This window comes from Falco peregrinus, chromosome 15 (genome assembly GCF_023634155.1).
Source record: "Falco peregrinus isolate bFalPer1 chromosome 15, bFalPer1.pri, whole genome shotgun sequence".
NCBI classification, from domain to species: Eukaryota; Metazoa; Chordata; class Aves; order Falconiformes; family Falconidae; genus Falco; species Falco peregrinus.
The window spans coordinates 1,110,980-1,127,327 of record NC_073735.1 but is presented as its reverse complement, the minus strand read 5'-3'; the positions used below and the strand labels follow the sequence as shown (position 1 = coordinate 1,127,327).

The window sequence follows — 16,348 nt, the reverse complement described above, 5'->3', positions numbered from 1 at the left end:
GATGTCTGCAGCAATTTCAGGACAGGAAGAAGATTTCTCTTTGATTGCTTTTTAATCACAGTAATAACAGTAATGGAAGCAGTGAGTGGAATTGATGGGAAAGAGCTGAGCTCTGTTCTCTGGCAACTCCCATGTGGGGTAAACAAGGAGGTTTTACTGGCTTCTCAAGTGAATTGGTAGTATCCTTGCTCTTCAGGAATGACTGGCAGCAATGTCTGGGGAAAAATAGCTGGTACCCAACAGCTGGCAGAAGAAATATGCCAGGCATCCTCTGGAAAGCTCCCTGACTTAGTGCAGCTAGGGCAAATGAATAAACCTTGCCTGCTTCTGCTCTTACCCCCACAGATTCACATGTACAAGCGCTCTCTTAAGTGGCTGCCGGGGCTGCCTCTATGCATGTCTCCGTGAATCCACATCTTTAGCAGCCCACAAGGGGTTTAGTCTCTCCCTCGGAGACAAGAGAAGCCATGATATAGGCAAGAAGTCTGAGCCGTGCAGAACTGGGGACCTATATCCCCAGGAGTTTTCAGGTGGGTGGAGGGTCCCAGTGGTGCCCAGAACCAGCCTCCTGGGGAGACCAGGTCAGGGCTGCAGCCTGAACTCGCCCAGGCTGATTTTGCCCAGCACATACGTGAGCAAGCACTTTCCCCCAGTGGGAACTGGCGAGTTAAACTCTGGCAGGGCAGAGGCACCGAAATCATGATCAACCACAGGCTGAGGGGTTTCTAGGAATGCCCTTCCAGGGCAGGATCTGTGTGGCACCGGTGTTTGTGGGCTGACCTAGCTGGGCGTATCTGCAGGGTAGTCTCAGGGTATTACACTAGAATTGCATCCATCAGCCTGGCTTTGACCTTCAAGGGTGTGGGAATTCTCTCTGGGTTGGCACAACCTTGACTGAAAATGTCTAGAAAGCAGTGAAAAGAAAGCTTCTGGGAGCTGGGGAAAAGGGTTCTCCAAACCCCTTGCTTGCATCAAGGATATTTTGAAGAGACTTAACCTCACTGAGGCTCTTACAACCATACAGACAGCAAAGACAGACCTCGCTCCCAGTGTTTTTGGTCAGACATGGAGCTTTCTCCTTTATTTCTGCAGTATGTTGCACACGTGAAGGGCCTCATTTACATCAGCGCAGTCGTGTCCTGTCTGAGGAGGTGGAATTCCTCTTGCTTTGCTGATCAAGACAAACACGATAAAAAGAGTTCATGCAAAATACACCTCGACGCCGCGCTGCTAGCCCCCCAGGACTGCGAGCTGTGCCCCGACCCGCTGGCCTCCGGCAGGGCAGAGGGCTGCAGGGGGACCAGGGGGCTGGGAGGGGACACCCGGCATCCTCCAGGCTAACGCAGATGGGGAACAGCTCCGGTCCTGGTGCCGGAGCGTGAAAAGCTGTGTGAGCAAGGTCTGAGTGAGGCCCTTAAAGTGAGGCGAGGAAGGGGAGCAAACAGCTGTGGGGCTGCGGAGGTGGGGCAGGGCAGAGCTGTGGGGGGGTGGGGTGGGCACTGGGAGAAAGGGGATGTTGCTCCCTCAGGCTGGTCATTGGTGTGCTGGGCGAGGGGCTGCAGACCCCCTGACACCCCACAGGCCTTCTTTAGGGCAGGAAAGAAGCAGGGGGTTTAATATCCAAGTTTTGGAGGAGGAGGAGGGATCATGCCCACATTTTGGAAAATGGAGAGGAGGCGGTGAAAGCTTTTACTGGGACATAAGGGACCCAAGTTATTGCTGGACGCCTGCTCAGGGGCAAAACAAACAGTGAGACATCGGAGGGGACTTATTTTATCCTTTCACACACATACTCAAACCCCTCAGTCTATTTCCTAGCAACTCTACCCTAGTTTCCCTTTCTTCACATCCTTCCCTACTACTCTGTCCCCTTCCCCCCCGGTCATCAAGGAAAAAAAAAAATAATTATAAAATAAATGCCATTTCAAGTATTCTGGAGCAAACACCTTTCAGCCTTGGAAGTTTTGTCTGAGGTGTCGGATTAAAAAGCAGCGAGTACCTTTGCACAGGGATTAGCAAAACAGTAATCTTCAGGGAGTGATAGGTGTGACCCCTCTCAGCAAGGCATGGCAAGCATGTGAGGGTAGGGAAGGGGGGCGGGGGGAAGCCATGAAGAGCAGCTGTCAGGTGTTGGTTCTCCGGCAGCTGCTTATCGCCGTTTGAGGGCTCTGGTTCTGCAGTGGGCCATCTGCTCCCATCCACTGGCCTGGGGAGGTTTCTGCATAGCGTGGACCTAACTTTGTCCAAGGGGAAGGAAAATAATCTCAGCGAGATCCCGGAAAGGTTAACCAGCCCTGGCTGGTTTGCAGGCTGGGAGCTGACATGATTCGTCTAGCCAGGGGACAAACAAAAAAATATTATCCTGAGCAAAAAGCTATGGTACTGATTTTCATTGCCCATTGCAGAAAAAAATACCTGAACCACAATATATAAATCAATTTTGGTTTAGGGGAATTAAAAAACCCACCAGAAAACAAAAAGGCCCCCAACACTTATGGCATCTAATCAATCTTACATTAGTAGGGTGGATTTTCTTTTTATTTCTTAATTCGAAAAGGTGGCTGGAGGGGTACTTCAGTGGGATAGAAAGCCTCTCTGCCCTCCCCCAGCAGCTGCCCCTGGGCTGCAGCAGCTCTGAACAGTCCTGCCGGGTGGCTTTGGGGAGGCAGCAGGAGCAGAGCTGAGCTGACGAAGGACCCCGGGAAGCGTGCTGCTGCTGGCACGGGCTGCCATCCCGGGGAGAGCTGGTGTCCCTATCCAAGGCAGGGCTGGGTGACAGGGTAGAGAGGCATGGGAAGAGCTTTAGCCTGTCACTGCTCCCCGTGGCTGGCTGGGACCTCTCCGTTCCAGGAAAACCTTTGCCCCCCTTCCCCCCCCAGCTTGGGACCTTCCCCAGGACTTAACAGCTATGGTCATACACACACACTCAGGATGAGGGGGCAGCTGGAAGAGCAGAGCGGGGGGTGCTACCCAAGCGTCCATGCTTCCCGGGAGAAGCAGAGCAGCTTGCTCTGCAGAAGCAAAGGGAAGGGCATCAGCAGAGAGGGAATAAGGAGGTCACAGCAGAGGATGGGGTTACGTTGTTAAGGCCTGCGGAGCTTTCAAGTTGATTAGGTGATTTGGAAAAAGTCCTTGTTTCCTCTAGTAAAGGCTATTCCCTTCTGCACCTTCCCTCTCCCTGGCAGAGATTAGAGCAGTAAGGTTAATATAGTAGCAGGTACATCCATGAAAATCCACAGCTGAGTCTTCACTCCAAGTGCTGCCAGCTCTTCCCTAAATCTTCAGGAATCAAGGTGCCTCGTTGGAAGTGGCTCCATTGCCTTTGTTGACGTAAAAGGGGCGGTAATGTGACTGCAATGGAGAATTTGGGGCATGTGAGTTTGACCTACCTTCCTTTTCTGACCGCCTATACTTCACCCTCCTAGGCAGCCCAACCATACATATCTTAACATACTCCTGTCCTAACACCTTCAGCCTTGCCTCTTGCAGAGCAACGCCACCTTGTTTCACTGCTGGGTGTGCTGGAGTGGTCAAATGCAAATGGTGTTGCTTTTTGATATATACGCTATGCTTTGCATGGACCTCATTCCTGAGCCAAATGAGTCTGTGCATCATATAAAATCTAGACTATGACTCATGGCTTGATGAGAGGTTTCTGTGATAAGAGGAATGTCACCTTTATTTTTATGCTGCTGTCAGTGTCTTTTTAATTGCTCACTAACCTGAGAACTCCTGGGAGTTTTCACACTTAAAGCCGTGCACAGTTATGCCAGCGATCAGCTACATCGCACGGTGTTTATTTGTGCTCTTTGGCTGGCAAGGCAAAACTCCTGCGCATGGAAATTCTCACACAATGGTGTAGTGTTTATTTCTGCCTCCACACGTTGCAGAGCCCAGCGCTAAACGTTTGTGTAAATGGAAGCTCTGTTTACTGCCATCTCTAATTGCATTTCTTCTCATCAGGACCTACCCCTGGAATTTCATTCCAATCTGCACCATTACAAATAAGCAACGTGTGGCAAAGTTGTGTTGTGCAACCTGGTGACGGCATGGCATGACTGCAAAATGCAAAAAGCCAATTTGCTGTCCGCGATAGCTGGTTGCACTCTTCGAGACAAAATCTCTAGCCTGGATGAGAACACGTTTATGCCAATGAAGCAGTGACCAAGGCAATCAGGAACAACCATGGTTTTGTAGCGTCTGATCTGTCTTAGGTTTGATCCCCTGCCCAGATCTCACTTGCAGAAGGTGGGAGAGACCTCACAGGAACACGCCGGTACGTTTCTGTGCAGCACGCTAGTTAATATTAAGCACGGCAGGGGACTGGAAGCATGGGCAGAGCAAACCCAACCCATTTTGCTGCTCAGTGCTGACTCCCAATACCTCCCGCTCAATGTTCCCTTTTGTTGAAATTCTTTTCATTTTATGGCTTTAATTTCCAATATAATTAAGAGGTGGAAGAGGGGGGCTTAATTTTAAAGAAGTCCCCGTGGGTTAAAAAAACATTCCTCCTTAAACTCAAAGTATAGTCCTTTGTGAAAATCCATATTTACAGAACTTTTAGAGTGTGTATTACTTAAATACATATTTAAGACTATTTTAAAAGCTAGATTATTGGCCCAATAGACCATAAAAGCTCCTGCAGAGCTGCTGCAGTCCACAGCGTGCATTTCTATTTTGGGACTTTTTAATGCTTATATTTATCAACTCAATTGTTAGGTTCAGGGCTATCTGGTGAACACAGGCTATAAAAATAAAATAGCCGCTACAAGTGTATGCATGAGAAAGGGATACAGAAAAAGACCAGTGACTTCACATGAGAGAATTTACCCAGGCTTTCTCCATGGGTAAAGCACGGGCTGCGTTCATGGAGCACAGCGCACTGACTGTGGTGCAGTGGGTTGCTTATTGCTAAGACCACCCTACTCACATCCACCAGTGCCCAGGGCTAACGGAGACTCCACTTTCCTGACCAGACTCCCCCAGTATACCCTCACCATTAGGGAGGCCAGGTTGGTATCTAAAATCACTGGGAAGAGTCTCCATCTGAGCACACATGATAAAGCCAATGCTCCTTTGGAAAGGTGGCGATCAAACACAAGACAGAAGATACTGCAAAACTCTGCTGTTCCTAGGAGGTACGTTTTGCTGTAGCCCATTCAGAGACTCAAGGCTGGGTTTTCTGAAGGTGATGCAGGCTGCCAAGGAACATCCCTTTCAGAGGCATTCATTTCCTTGCAGGGCCTTGAAAACTGAGCAGAGATGTACAGCTGCAGTCCTTAGGCAGCCGCTTTCTAACTGTCATGCATTTCCTCTGCTTTCTTCCTTCATTGCAGGAACACTCTCTATTCTTGACCCTCTGCTTCTTACAAGTCTTATTTCCAGGAAACAGTAAATAATCTTTCACAGATGTATAATCAGAATTCAAAAAATAGATTTCATCTGCGGAGATGGGGGCAAAAACTTGACGATCTTAATTCAGATCATGCAAGATCTCAAGGCAGCACAGTGTGAATGGATGTTAAAAAAAATAGATTAACTTAGTGTTTCTGTGGTTGTGCATTAACTGTTTGGTAACCTTGTACATTTAAGATTACAAGACCTAAAACATCACTTTCCTCTGCCCCTTATAATGCACCCTTACCTGTTTAGGGCTAGCAGTGCGAAATGAGTGACTTACAGATGTTCTAGGGATTTATGATCGTAGTCTGACCCCTCATCTTTGATGTTGTATCTGCCCACTGTAGGATGTAATTAGCAAGATACTTTTATATGGTTGTCTTTGGTGTCATTTACACAATCTGTGCCTTCTAAATGTCACAGACTACTAAGAGTGTATGATATCCCTGCAGGGAGGAAAAGTAGTACAGATAGCAGCACACGTGCTACCTGTATTTGTATAGCTTCTAGAAGCCTGGATCAAATTTTAGACGAGGGCAAAATCTTTTCAAAATGTCATTTTGAAGTATTGATTATTCCTACAACCCAGAGCTGTGGAGGTGGCAGCAGCGGGCAGGTGTTAATCTGCATCCCTCTGTGGATGCAGTTAACCACAGAAAAAACTAATAGAAGCTGTTGACTTGAAGCTCTCACTTTCCCATCTCCAAAGGACTTAAGCCCTCATCTTGAAGTCTCAGGTATCCCTAGAACAGACAGTTCTCCTGCTGAAGCTGCGCACATGCTTTCACACCAAGGGTATATTTCTTACCAATACGGACTGCTTAGAGGATTTCCATGTCTGTGGCGTCACCTTTGCAGACTGGTGTCTCACTATTGAAGGGTAAGCTGTGACAACATAAAACAGCCTGTTATAGATCAGTCCCAGCCACCATCCCCATCTCCCCTTGCGAGCACCAAGATGAGTAGCAGGACTGGAAGTGCCACATCATTAGTATTGCATTGCTTAACACTGAAATGCAGGCATTTCTGGGGTGGGACACAACAGCCATCAGACAGATGCCTATTCCACCACCCAATCAGTTAGAAAAAGGGAGTAAAGGAGGTCTGTCTAATTAAAATGTCTGAGGAATGTGGAGAGGTGGAATGCAATCAGTCCAATTAAATGTAGGCCAAGTCTTGAACTAAGCATTCTGACTCTTGCAAAGAACACTATAAGCTATTTAATTAGCACAAAGAGCCGAGGCGTGAGTTTCATGTCAGAAAATTAATGACAGTACCTCAGGCAGCGTGATAAGCCCTAACCCCCTTCTACCACACCAGCTCCATTCTGATTCAAAAATAATATGAGCCCTGCAGTTTCAGTGCCACCAGGCAATGGCCTTGCCCCACCATCTCCCATTCACAAATTAATCAGACCTGACTCCACCTGACAGGTGCTGATGCTCTTGTATTCCACCTCTGGTGCCCCTGAACTAGTGTGTAGTCAAAAGAGCTTTATGAGATGGTGAATGGGGGATTCTGGTTCAGATGAAGGAGGACAGGCAGGTAGTGCACATTTTTTTAAAAAGTTGTGCTCATTGGCTATTATCTTTTCAGGACAATAGCTGTTTGTGGTTTTTTTTAAAACTGATGAAGCTAGAGGGGTAAATGGCCATGAACGTAACTTCCTAGTACTTTCCTCTCCCTTAGAGTCACTATGCCTCTAAAATCATCTAAAATTCTCATTTCTACCCATTGCAAACGAAAGTGAAAACCCTTCCAACTATTCATTTTTTAATACTTTTTAATATTCTTTAATAAACTCCCGTTGCCCTGGTTTAACAGACTAAGTTGCTCATGTGTGTGAGTATCTAAGAGACTGACAGTCCGGGCAGGAGACACGGGCCAGGTGTAGGGCTGCTCCAGGCCTTCTCTGGGGGAGCAAGAGCAGGATCAAATGTCTTATCACCTAAAAAAGGGCAGAAGGAAGGGGAAAAAACTAAATGCCTAGTACCGGTCTTAGTGAAGAGGCTCCCGTCAGACTGTTTGCTGAAGTCACCAGGCGGATTCTGTCCCACCGAGGAGAACTGAAAAGGCAGCTTAGTGCCATTGCCTACTGGAAGATAGAAGAGGTTGTGTTATTCCGCAGTGTTGCGTGGTGCAGTGGGGAAGCCTAAGCTCTTCAAAACACACCCTGTAAAACTACCTTCGACTCGTTCAGGGGAAACCGGGAATGAATAGCTTTGTCCCTTTTCTCTTAGTAAGAAAAGGCAACGGAGAGCAATCAGTTGTGGGGTCCCAGTGTACACAGTGTGCGAGTGTGCAGAGATCCCAACGCTCCAGGCAGGCAGGGAAGAGCCTTTCTCTTGAGAGACCCAGAGTGCAGGTGTGACTGAAGAGCAGCAGCTTCCTCACAGGTAAACTGCATCTCCGGAGACCGGAGTAGTGAGGTAAAACTACATATCTGCCGAAGCTCCCTTGCCTCCAAGCAGCTGAGGCTTTATTCAAAGCCCATTGGAATTAAAGCAAGGCTTCCCCTCCTGGCCTCCTTAAGGTCAGGCCCTGGCTGCCAGAATGAATCTGAGAGCAGAGATGATGAGAGGGAGACAGCCCTGCCTGTGGCATCAAAGCAAGAATGACTTAGGTGTGGCTGTGAGTCACCAGAGCTCCCCCAGGTAGAGTGGCCAGGGATGCTCGAGGGCTGCCTCTGAGTGAAAGGCACGGCAGGACCCTCTGAGCCTGAACGAAGCAAAGTAAGAAAACACAGGCGAGAAAAAGGCAGGTGGGGGTCTGGGAAGAAAAGGCATGGCTTGCTGCTGCTGGTTCTCAGTACACTAGCTCAAAGCACCCCCTCTCCATTGTGCTGGTGCTGTACAGACAGTGAACATCAGGCAGGCTCTGCCTTTGAGAACTTATGAGCTCAGTAAAAGGTGTATTTGTGATGGAGAAGAGCAGCCTTGTGCTTCTGACACTGGCTGCGGGTATTTGGAGTCCGTTCCTGGTACTGCCACAACCTCCAGAGATTGCCTTGGATGATGTTGGCACTCCTGTCGATTGCAGTTGGTTTGGTATCTCAGGATCTTTGCAAATTGGCACCTATGTTTTCCATGTTCTTCTCTCACTGTCTGAACAATGAGGACCAGGGATGCCTTTCCCTCCTATATACACAGCACCTACAGCAGTGAGACTCTGGCCTTGGGTGTATGCAGACGGTGCTGATAACCCATCTAAAGAGATGGTTCTGAGACAGTGATTGACAGGTGACAGGCCAGCTGAGAGGAGAAGCAGAAAAGGTTGGTTAGCCAGCTAGAAAGCTGTGGCACGGGGGGTTAGATCCTTTCAAACTGAAGTCGGAATTACCCGTACCAAGTGTTTCCTCAGTCGCTTGGAAGGAGGAAAATTCCCATGATCGTGGGTTGAAATTGGCTGTAAAACAAGAGCATCCAGTTCAGCAGTCGGCTCCTGATGAGCTGGCTCAAAGGCCTGTGCCTGGCATTGCTCTATGAAACAGTCCCCACCAATTTGGAAGCAGCCCCAAACCAGAAGTCTGGGTGCAGGGAGCAGAGGAAAGCCTGGTCTTTTTTCTCTGGGTTCTAGGGAATGGCCCATAGACTTCTCATTCAGAGAACACAGCTCACTCACTGCCACAGAGCTGCTTTACCTGCATTAAATTGCCAAGTCAGGTTTGTCTACTCAACATGACTATTCTGCAAAAAGATCTGCAAGCAGAGGCTTGGATTTCAAGCTTGAGACACACAAGCAGAGGAACATTTCTTGTTCAAGTACATGTTGTCTCAGCCACTGTGACAGGCATGTGCTCCAGGGTTTCACTGGGGCATCACGCTGCGGTGCAGAGTAGTGCTGCTGTGCCCCTTCTGTGAGAGACCAGACTCCCAGAAGAGTGCAAAAGATGAGGCCTTTGAGCTGCTATGCTGCCATCCTGTGGACTGCTTTTCCATTTAAGCAATATTTCTGTTTAAGCAGTTCTCTCTCCCTCCCTGGGTGCCTGAGTCCCTTCTACTCTTCATTCGAAGACTTCCAAAGGCACAAAATGATCTTTCCAACCTCTTCCTGGCTTTGGCCAAACTGTTTGCAACATCAGGAGAAGAAAGCTCAGTGGAAGAGGACAGAAAGGAGTGTTGAGCAGCTGAACAGATTGTTCCTCTATCTTTTCAGCAGCATTTGAAACCTTTAATGTCTCCCTTCTGCCTCATTATGTCATCCCTGCACGCAGATGCTCTATGATACTGGCTTTAATGACAAAAGCAAGTCTCCTTGAATTTAAGCAGAGCTTAAAAACCTGTAGGTTCAGCTCAAATCCAAGCAGTTTCTTAGCATGGGCCACTGCAATTAGCGCAGAGGACTGACTACTTCGGTAGCATTCCTCAACACAGCAAACAGGCTTGCCACTGTGGCCTCAGGCAAAGTTTGCAGTGATCCAACCTAGTGAGGAAAAGGGTGTGTTACAAGACTATCATGAGACATTCAAGGATTCTGTGCACATTGTGCAATGCAAAGGGTGGTCCTCTGGGTTTTTTTCTTCTCATTTTATGGAATTCCTTAGAAAAGATGCAATTGGAGGCAGTGCTGGACTTCTACATGACACATGGATAGAGCATAGAAAGCTCCAGAGAGTTAAATGATTATGGGTATATTGCATTATTCATCAGATAATCCTTTGCTAGCCAGCATACAAGCTAAGTGGGTCATGTCTCCTGTTTTGCCTACTGATTCATTCTGTTCCCAAAGTCCCCATCAGTGTGGTTTCAGCAGCTGGTTCCTTTCTATCATACTTGAGCTCTCACACTGGCGAAGAATCCAGTGCTGTTCCATCCCCATCTCAGCCGAGACTGTGTGCAATCACACGCTTAGGCTTTTTGGACAAAGAAACTTTGTTGGTAGAAAATACAGAATGAGTAGTTTTGGAAGGCAACATGTCTGTGCTCTCAGGAAAATGGAGATGTGTAGGCGGAACAAAAGCTGCCCCGGTTTTGCACATTTGAAAGTCCATTGCAGGAAGCAGTGGGGCACTGAACCGCCAGCCGCTGTGCAACCCTCACGCTACTCAGTAGCTGACCGTGTCCTGCAAGTGGCCCCACTGGGTACAATAAACAGCACTAAATAAGAAGCCCTGCATCTTATAATATAAGATGTAAATATAACTAAATAAGCAGTCCCTGTTGATCCCTCCTGTCTCCTGATCCTTCAGGAGGTTGGGATGCTGGATCCCAGTGGGTAGCCATGAAGCCACTGCTCCCGGGTCTCAGCAACTGATCCTGTAGAGAGGAGCAAAGGGAATTCCAGGCACTACAGCCCTGACTGTGCTGGAGCGAGCAGCACAGAGTGCGCAGCCCGCTTCAGCCACACCACGCACTGCAGCAAATGGCTTTTCCCTTCACTGTGCCACACCAGGTTCCAGCCCTGCCCCAGACACACATGGCAGCGGTGATGGCAGAACGGCACTGCCCACTGTGTTCCTCCCATCACTCCACCGCGCGCTCTTCCCATGCATGTTGGGCCGCTTCGAGCTGAACCCGAAGCCCCCCGTTTTGGGTAGAGATGGGTTCAGCCCATGCAATTTTAGAACTTTCAACCACCCCTTAAGGTGGAAAAGAGTTTTGGATGTGGGATCTGTGGTCTCTCCGCAGCACCAGCAGCTCTGCTTAGCAGAGCATCTGTTTCCCTGACAGCACAGAGCCTGTAGAGCCCTGAAGCATCTGGGGCAGAACCGCAGCTATAACCGTCCGGGCGGCATTTGGAGACAGGCTCTGTGCGCAATGAACCCACCACCGACAAAATGCCCCTCTGCAGCCTCGGAGGAAAAGGCTGCCCCCTGACTTGGGGGGCCTTGCAGGAGGCAGTCCTGAAAAAGGCTTGCTGACGCTGGATGGGGAATGTTGCCTCTGCCCCTGGTATCTGCTCCAAAGGGCATCCTCGCCCCCACGGCGCCTGGCAGGGCTGCCAGCGAGTGCCAGGCGTGGGCTGGGAACGGAGCAGAAGGGCAAAGTGGAAATCCAGACAAAGGGCTCAGTGTTGGGAGCTGGGTTATCCCCATGAAACCCTAACGACAGAGCAGGCAGGCAACACCGCACTTCAAACACGCCTGCGGGGAGTGCCACCACTAATTGCTGCATATCCCTTCGCCCTGCCCACCATCTGGCTTTGCAGAACAGCAGCTGTAAACACCTGGAAAATCCAGGCAGGGCCTTGCTCTCCAGGGACCAGAGGAAATTTGGTTATTTATTTTGTTCCACCGTTTCTGTTCTTTTGTTTCTACAGGCATTGCCTTGCCTAGGCTTTTAGCACTCCTCACGCTGGAGGTCCTGAGACTAATTTAGAAATAGACAACTGCTATTTTACAACTGGATGCGTTGAAAACAGTTATTCACCCCAAAGACTCATCTTGTAGTGTTCATGTAACAACTGGGACATAAGCATATCACCAGGGCTCTTGTTGCCAGTGTCAGAGCTCAGAAAGGAACTCCGGACTCCTGCTTTTTTAGGATACATTCCTCATTTCTTCTATCATTTCCCTGTAGGGAAAAAGTATATTTTCTGGTGAAAATAAATCCTAATGCAGGGCAAGCCCAGTGTAGCTTTCACACTTGATAGCACAGTGGTATAAGCTTCTGATGGAGAGCAACAGTGACCGCAAACTAGTAACACATGTTAAACTTCCCCTATATTCACAAACCACCCTCTGAAAGAGTCCCATCTCTCCAGCTCTCCCCCATAGAGTTGAGCATCTTTGCCGCCTTGTGTGAGATGAAAAGGCAAAACCTCAAAGCTCTGTAGGCTGGAGAGAAGGCCCGGTATAAACGAATGCAAAACGATGGATCTTGTCCAGGGGAAAGCAAATTTTGGGACAAATCATTCATGAGGTTCCTTTTCTATGCTGTGTTTGGGGGAAGCCTGACCACCATTAGGGTGCCATACCTTTGGGAGACAGGAACATGGAAAATCTCTTCAAGTTGTCAGGCTGGTTCCACTCATAGTTGTTCATCATGTACCGATGGTCACCTGGAGAAGCAGAGCAGGGCATGAGCTAGAGGAGGCAGTTTAGTGGCCTTGAGAAGGATGGAAGGAAGGGGGTAACACATTGGAATTGCTTCCTCAGGTGCTGCAGGAGAAATGGGCTTTGAAAACAAGTTCCTCTATATTTTTAATTCCTCTGTGGGACCCTTTGGCTGGGAGGTAAAGCAGTGCTGAGGCTGCCCAGAGGTTCAGCCTGGGATGAAGAGCAAGCTCCCTCAGAGGCATCGCTCAGGTGAAGCATCTGGCTATTCAGTAGATACCCTGTCTCCTGAAAATCCATAGGGAGACTTGACAGTTGAGGCATTTTCCTACTAAAATACTGCTGTGTGGCTAAAAATGTATCCCACTTCAAAAGCAGTGGTTTGGGTTTGGTTTCTTTTGTGCGCTTAACCTGTGCACAGCGCTGGCTTCCAGCCGGCAGGTCGTGAACTGCAAGCGTTAGAAAGCTCAAGGAAGTCAGCGTTGGGAGGGCCCAGTGGATTGGGTTTTCTTCCATTTTTAAAGCAAGCTGCTAAACCTGAGTTACAAACAGCTCTGGCTTCCTGGGCTTCTGCACGGGGCATTTCATTCAGGCTTCATGCAAAGTGGATGAAACCTACCCGCTTGCCAGGTATTACACAGCCTGTCATAATTTAATGTTATAGATTTTCATGTGTAGAGAGATATATATGTATATATAAATATATCATAAATTAATATAAAATTACAATAAAATAAAATAAAATAATAAACACAGTTTTGGTTTTCCAACACTGACCCACAGGAAATGATGCTCCGTCAGTGCAGTTGCTCATAAAAATACTTTCCTTTAAGGCCTCAAGTGTTATATTAGCCTGTTGTTCTCCACAAGGAAGTAAATTTGGTTCCTGTGTTTAAATAGTTCCATTCTTCGATTCTTAAGTTACTGAACAAACTTTTATGTTACTTCTCCAATTTATTTCTGTCTTATTTAAACTCCCTGGATGCTCTCTGATTATTTGCCTCCTTGCTACACTACTAAGTAGGTACCTGTTATGACAACTAAAAGAAAGTGGATTCCCTTTGGAGTCTGCTATTAAGCACGTTTCATTCCATTAATACAATATTTCTTCCTGGGAAGTGTTTTACACTAGAAGATGGAGCCGGTTGCAAATGAATTTGTTGCAATGACTCAGGGGGAGTCTGAGTTAATTAAATCCATTAAGTAATTGTTGAGTTATTTCCTTGCAGTCACTAGATGTAGAGTGCTGTCCTCTTTCAAGTGTAACTATGGTTTGAAAAACGGAGACCTCTGAAGTTTCTGAGACTCACCTTAAATAATATTTCCCAACTGAGTGGCTACCACTGTGTTCTTGTCATTAGGCAGGCTCCAACCGTGTCCATTAAATCCTTGGTAAAGTTTCTGAAAGTGCACAGGTTTCTGGCAGTAGTTAATTATTGCCCTCAGAAATGTTTTGGCACTTGAATCCCATGGATTTCAGGTACCCTTGAGGGCTTCTCCATCAGTAAGATGGAGGGGACCCTAACTGAAAGGGATCAAGTGATCCAGAAGTAGCCAGTCTTTATGCGGAGCTACTAGAACGGAACATAATGCATCCTCTCGCTGGGCTGTGCAAGTAGCCAGGTAATATGTATTTGCTCCAAGACTGGCAAAAAACAGTTCAGCAGATGGAAAGTAACTTCCTAAGTTATGGTAACTTTACTGGAAAGTGCTTTTATGCTACTCATCTAGTTTTCAGAACCAAGTGCTGTGAGTAGTCAGGCATCCAAAACCCCTTTGGCATTACGCCATCCGGAGTCGGGAAATGCTGCAAATCTCCAGGTGAACAAAGAAGAAGAAAGAAAAATGTACAAAAATTCTTTTGGATCTGAGCTGCTTGTCATCTGTTTGTATTAAGTCACAGCCAAATTTCTCAGCAAACCTCAGCACATGGAGTGTTGAGAATCTGACTAGGTAGCTGCAGTGTTAAAAGCTGGAAGGCAAACAGCATTCCATTTCTGGTACTTCGTTAAGGGAAGGAAGAGTTGAAAAATCTGGCTCTAGCTAGGCATCGTGAGCACTGAATATGATTCCTGACTGTTCTGAAAGGTTGGTTCTCTGGACCAGACATCTCTGGTCCATCTCATTCATGTCTAATGGAGAATGATGGCGCTAGATAAACATCGCTGAGCCGTTTCCAGTGCAGGCTCCTGGGGGCCTGGGACTTCTCTCCATAATGCAGGAAGGCAGCAGGCTGCCACAGGATGAATACTAGTGATTCTCATAACAGATTTAAATGTGCTCTGGTCCCATGTCACCTTCATTCTTATTGCTTTAGATTATGAATGCCAGACAGGCTGATTCACAAAACCCAGGCTCTGAAAATCATTAGCTTGTTGACCAGTAACTGAGCCCATGTTGTTCTGACCTCAATGCATCTTTTCCATGAGCTGCTTTTTAACTGGGTTGGTTTTTTTTTTTTTGGGGGGGGGGTATCATTTCTCCCCCTCCTCCTTTATCATATCATCTTGTAATGTGGATCTGTCTTTTCTGGAAGTGATTTGCACAGCTGTTGCCCAGGAAAAAGGTGGTGTATTAATATGGAAGGAATGTCTAGTGAGTACTGTGAATTTGAATGAAATAACAGTGATCTTGCAGATTTCTGGCCGAGTTCCTCAGCTGCTAATGTCGTATGAACTGGACTTGAGATTATTCCTGCATCTTTTTGAGTTACACATCCTCCTAAACAGCAGGGTGCAATTTGTCCTCACATTACCTATCCAGCTTCTTGACCTTTATTGTTCTGGTATCTAGGGTTCCACAATTATTAATAGATTATATCGTTATAGCAGCCTGATGAGGTAACTATTGATTTCGATCCCTATTATTCTTAGTGCAAGAGGTCATTTCATGGGATTAAGTAACTTGCCCAAGGGTACAAAGGCTATTTGTGGGAGAGCTGGGAAGTGAACCTTGGTTGTGGAGTCCCATCCTGGTGCCCTGTCCAGCTACTCTTATGTGTGAGCTTGATGCAAAACAAGTCCTTTCTGCAGAACTAATTTGGAGATGCAGGAAGTAAGTGGGTTCTAAAACTTGGGAGATTCCTTGCAGTGCTGTGGTATGGACCATGACCTCTCTATTCACGTAAGAGAGATCACCCATTCTTAAACATCACTGAGGCGCGGGGACCATTTGGCACTGCATGTCCCTTGAACACCCTGGCTCAGGGCAGGAGGGAAGCAAAGCTTCCCTAGTGGGATGCGGAGAGTATGAGCAGAGTGAGTTATGCTGGTTTCAGTTGCAGCTTAACCTGAACTCCAAAACGGAGACTTTTTTACTTGGAAAATATGTTATTAGATTTTCAGTGACAGGCGCTTGCAGTGTATTTCATGTTCCAGCCAGGCAGGCAGCGGCCAAAATGGGCTGTTGTGAAAGGGTATGTCATGCAGTACAGCACACGTGCTACCTGAAGCTGTACAAATAGGCTAATGACAGGATTTCAAACTTGCCATACTGGGGTGGCTACATGCACATTTCTGCCACTGCCTTCTCAATTTACCTAGCAAGCCACTGAGTTGCCTTGGTGTATCTGTGCAGTCATTCTGCCACGTAGAAATGTTGTGCTGAACTTGCAGGGGCTTCTTGGAGCCTCCTGCATGGCAGTGTCCCTGCTGACCTCTCACAGGAGGGGAGGGTCACCGTTCTCGACCCCAAAGAGAAGTGTTCCTCTGAAGTCCCACACAGGAGGTGGCTGAACTGATTAAACATTGCGAAGCCATAACACAAAACAGCACTCAGGAAAGCAGGAGTAGTTTGGGCTCCTGGGTACCCTACACACAAGATACTTTAAATCACTGGTGGTTCAGCTGGCTCCATCCCCACATAGGTCTGGTAGGACAGCTCTGATGTTCCAGAGTGAATTCCAGCTACAGGTAGTGTTTCTCCTACTTTCCCTAGGTCCTTGCTTACTTTCTC

General features: G+C 47.5%; 1 protein-coding gene across 4 annotated transcripts in view; it reads right to left on the bottom strand.

Annotated features, from left to right (window-relative positions):
- Positions 1–549: 549 nt before the first annotated feature.
- The window catches only part of TRIM29 (tripartite motif containing 29), a 44,023-nt gene continuing 28,224 nt past the window's right edge, over positions 550–16,348 (bottom strand). Inside the window, exons 6-10 of one of the 4 annotated variants that reach the window (XM_027794745.2) lie at positions 12,316–12,399; positions 8,746–8,805; positions 7,394–7,495; positions 6,209–6,285; positions 550–3,351 (exon numbers count right to left, since the gene is read on the bottom strand). In XM_027794745.2, coding sequence (XP_027650546.1) covers positions 3,289–3,351; positions 6,209–6,285; positions 7,394–7,495; positions 8,746–8,805; positions 12,316–12,399 — 386 coding nt within the window. In that variant the 3' untranslated portion in view covers positions 550–3,288. The remainder of the gene's footprint in view (positions 3,352–6,208; positions 6,286–7,393; positions 7,496–8,745; positions 8,806–12,315; positions 12,400–16,348) is intronic. The other 3 variants (XM_027794746.2, XM_027794747.2, XM_055819427.1) reach the window with 3 other exon arrangements.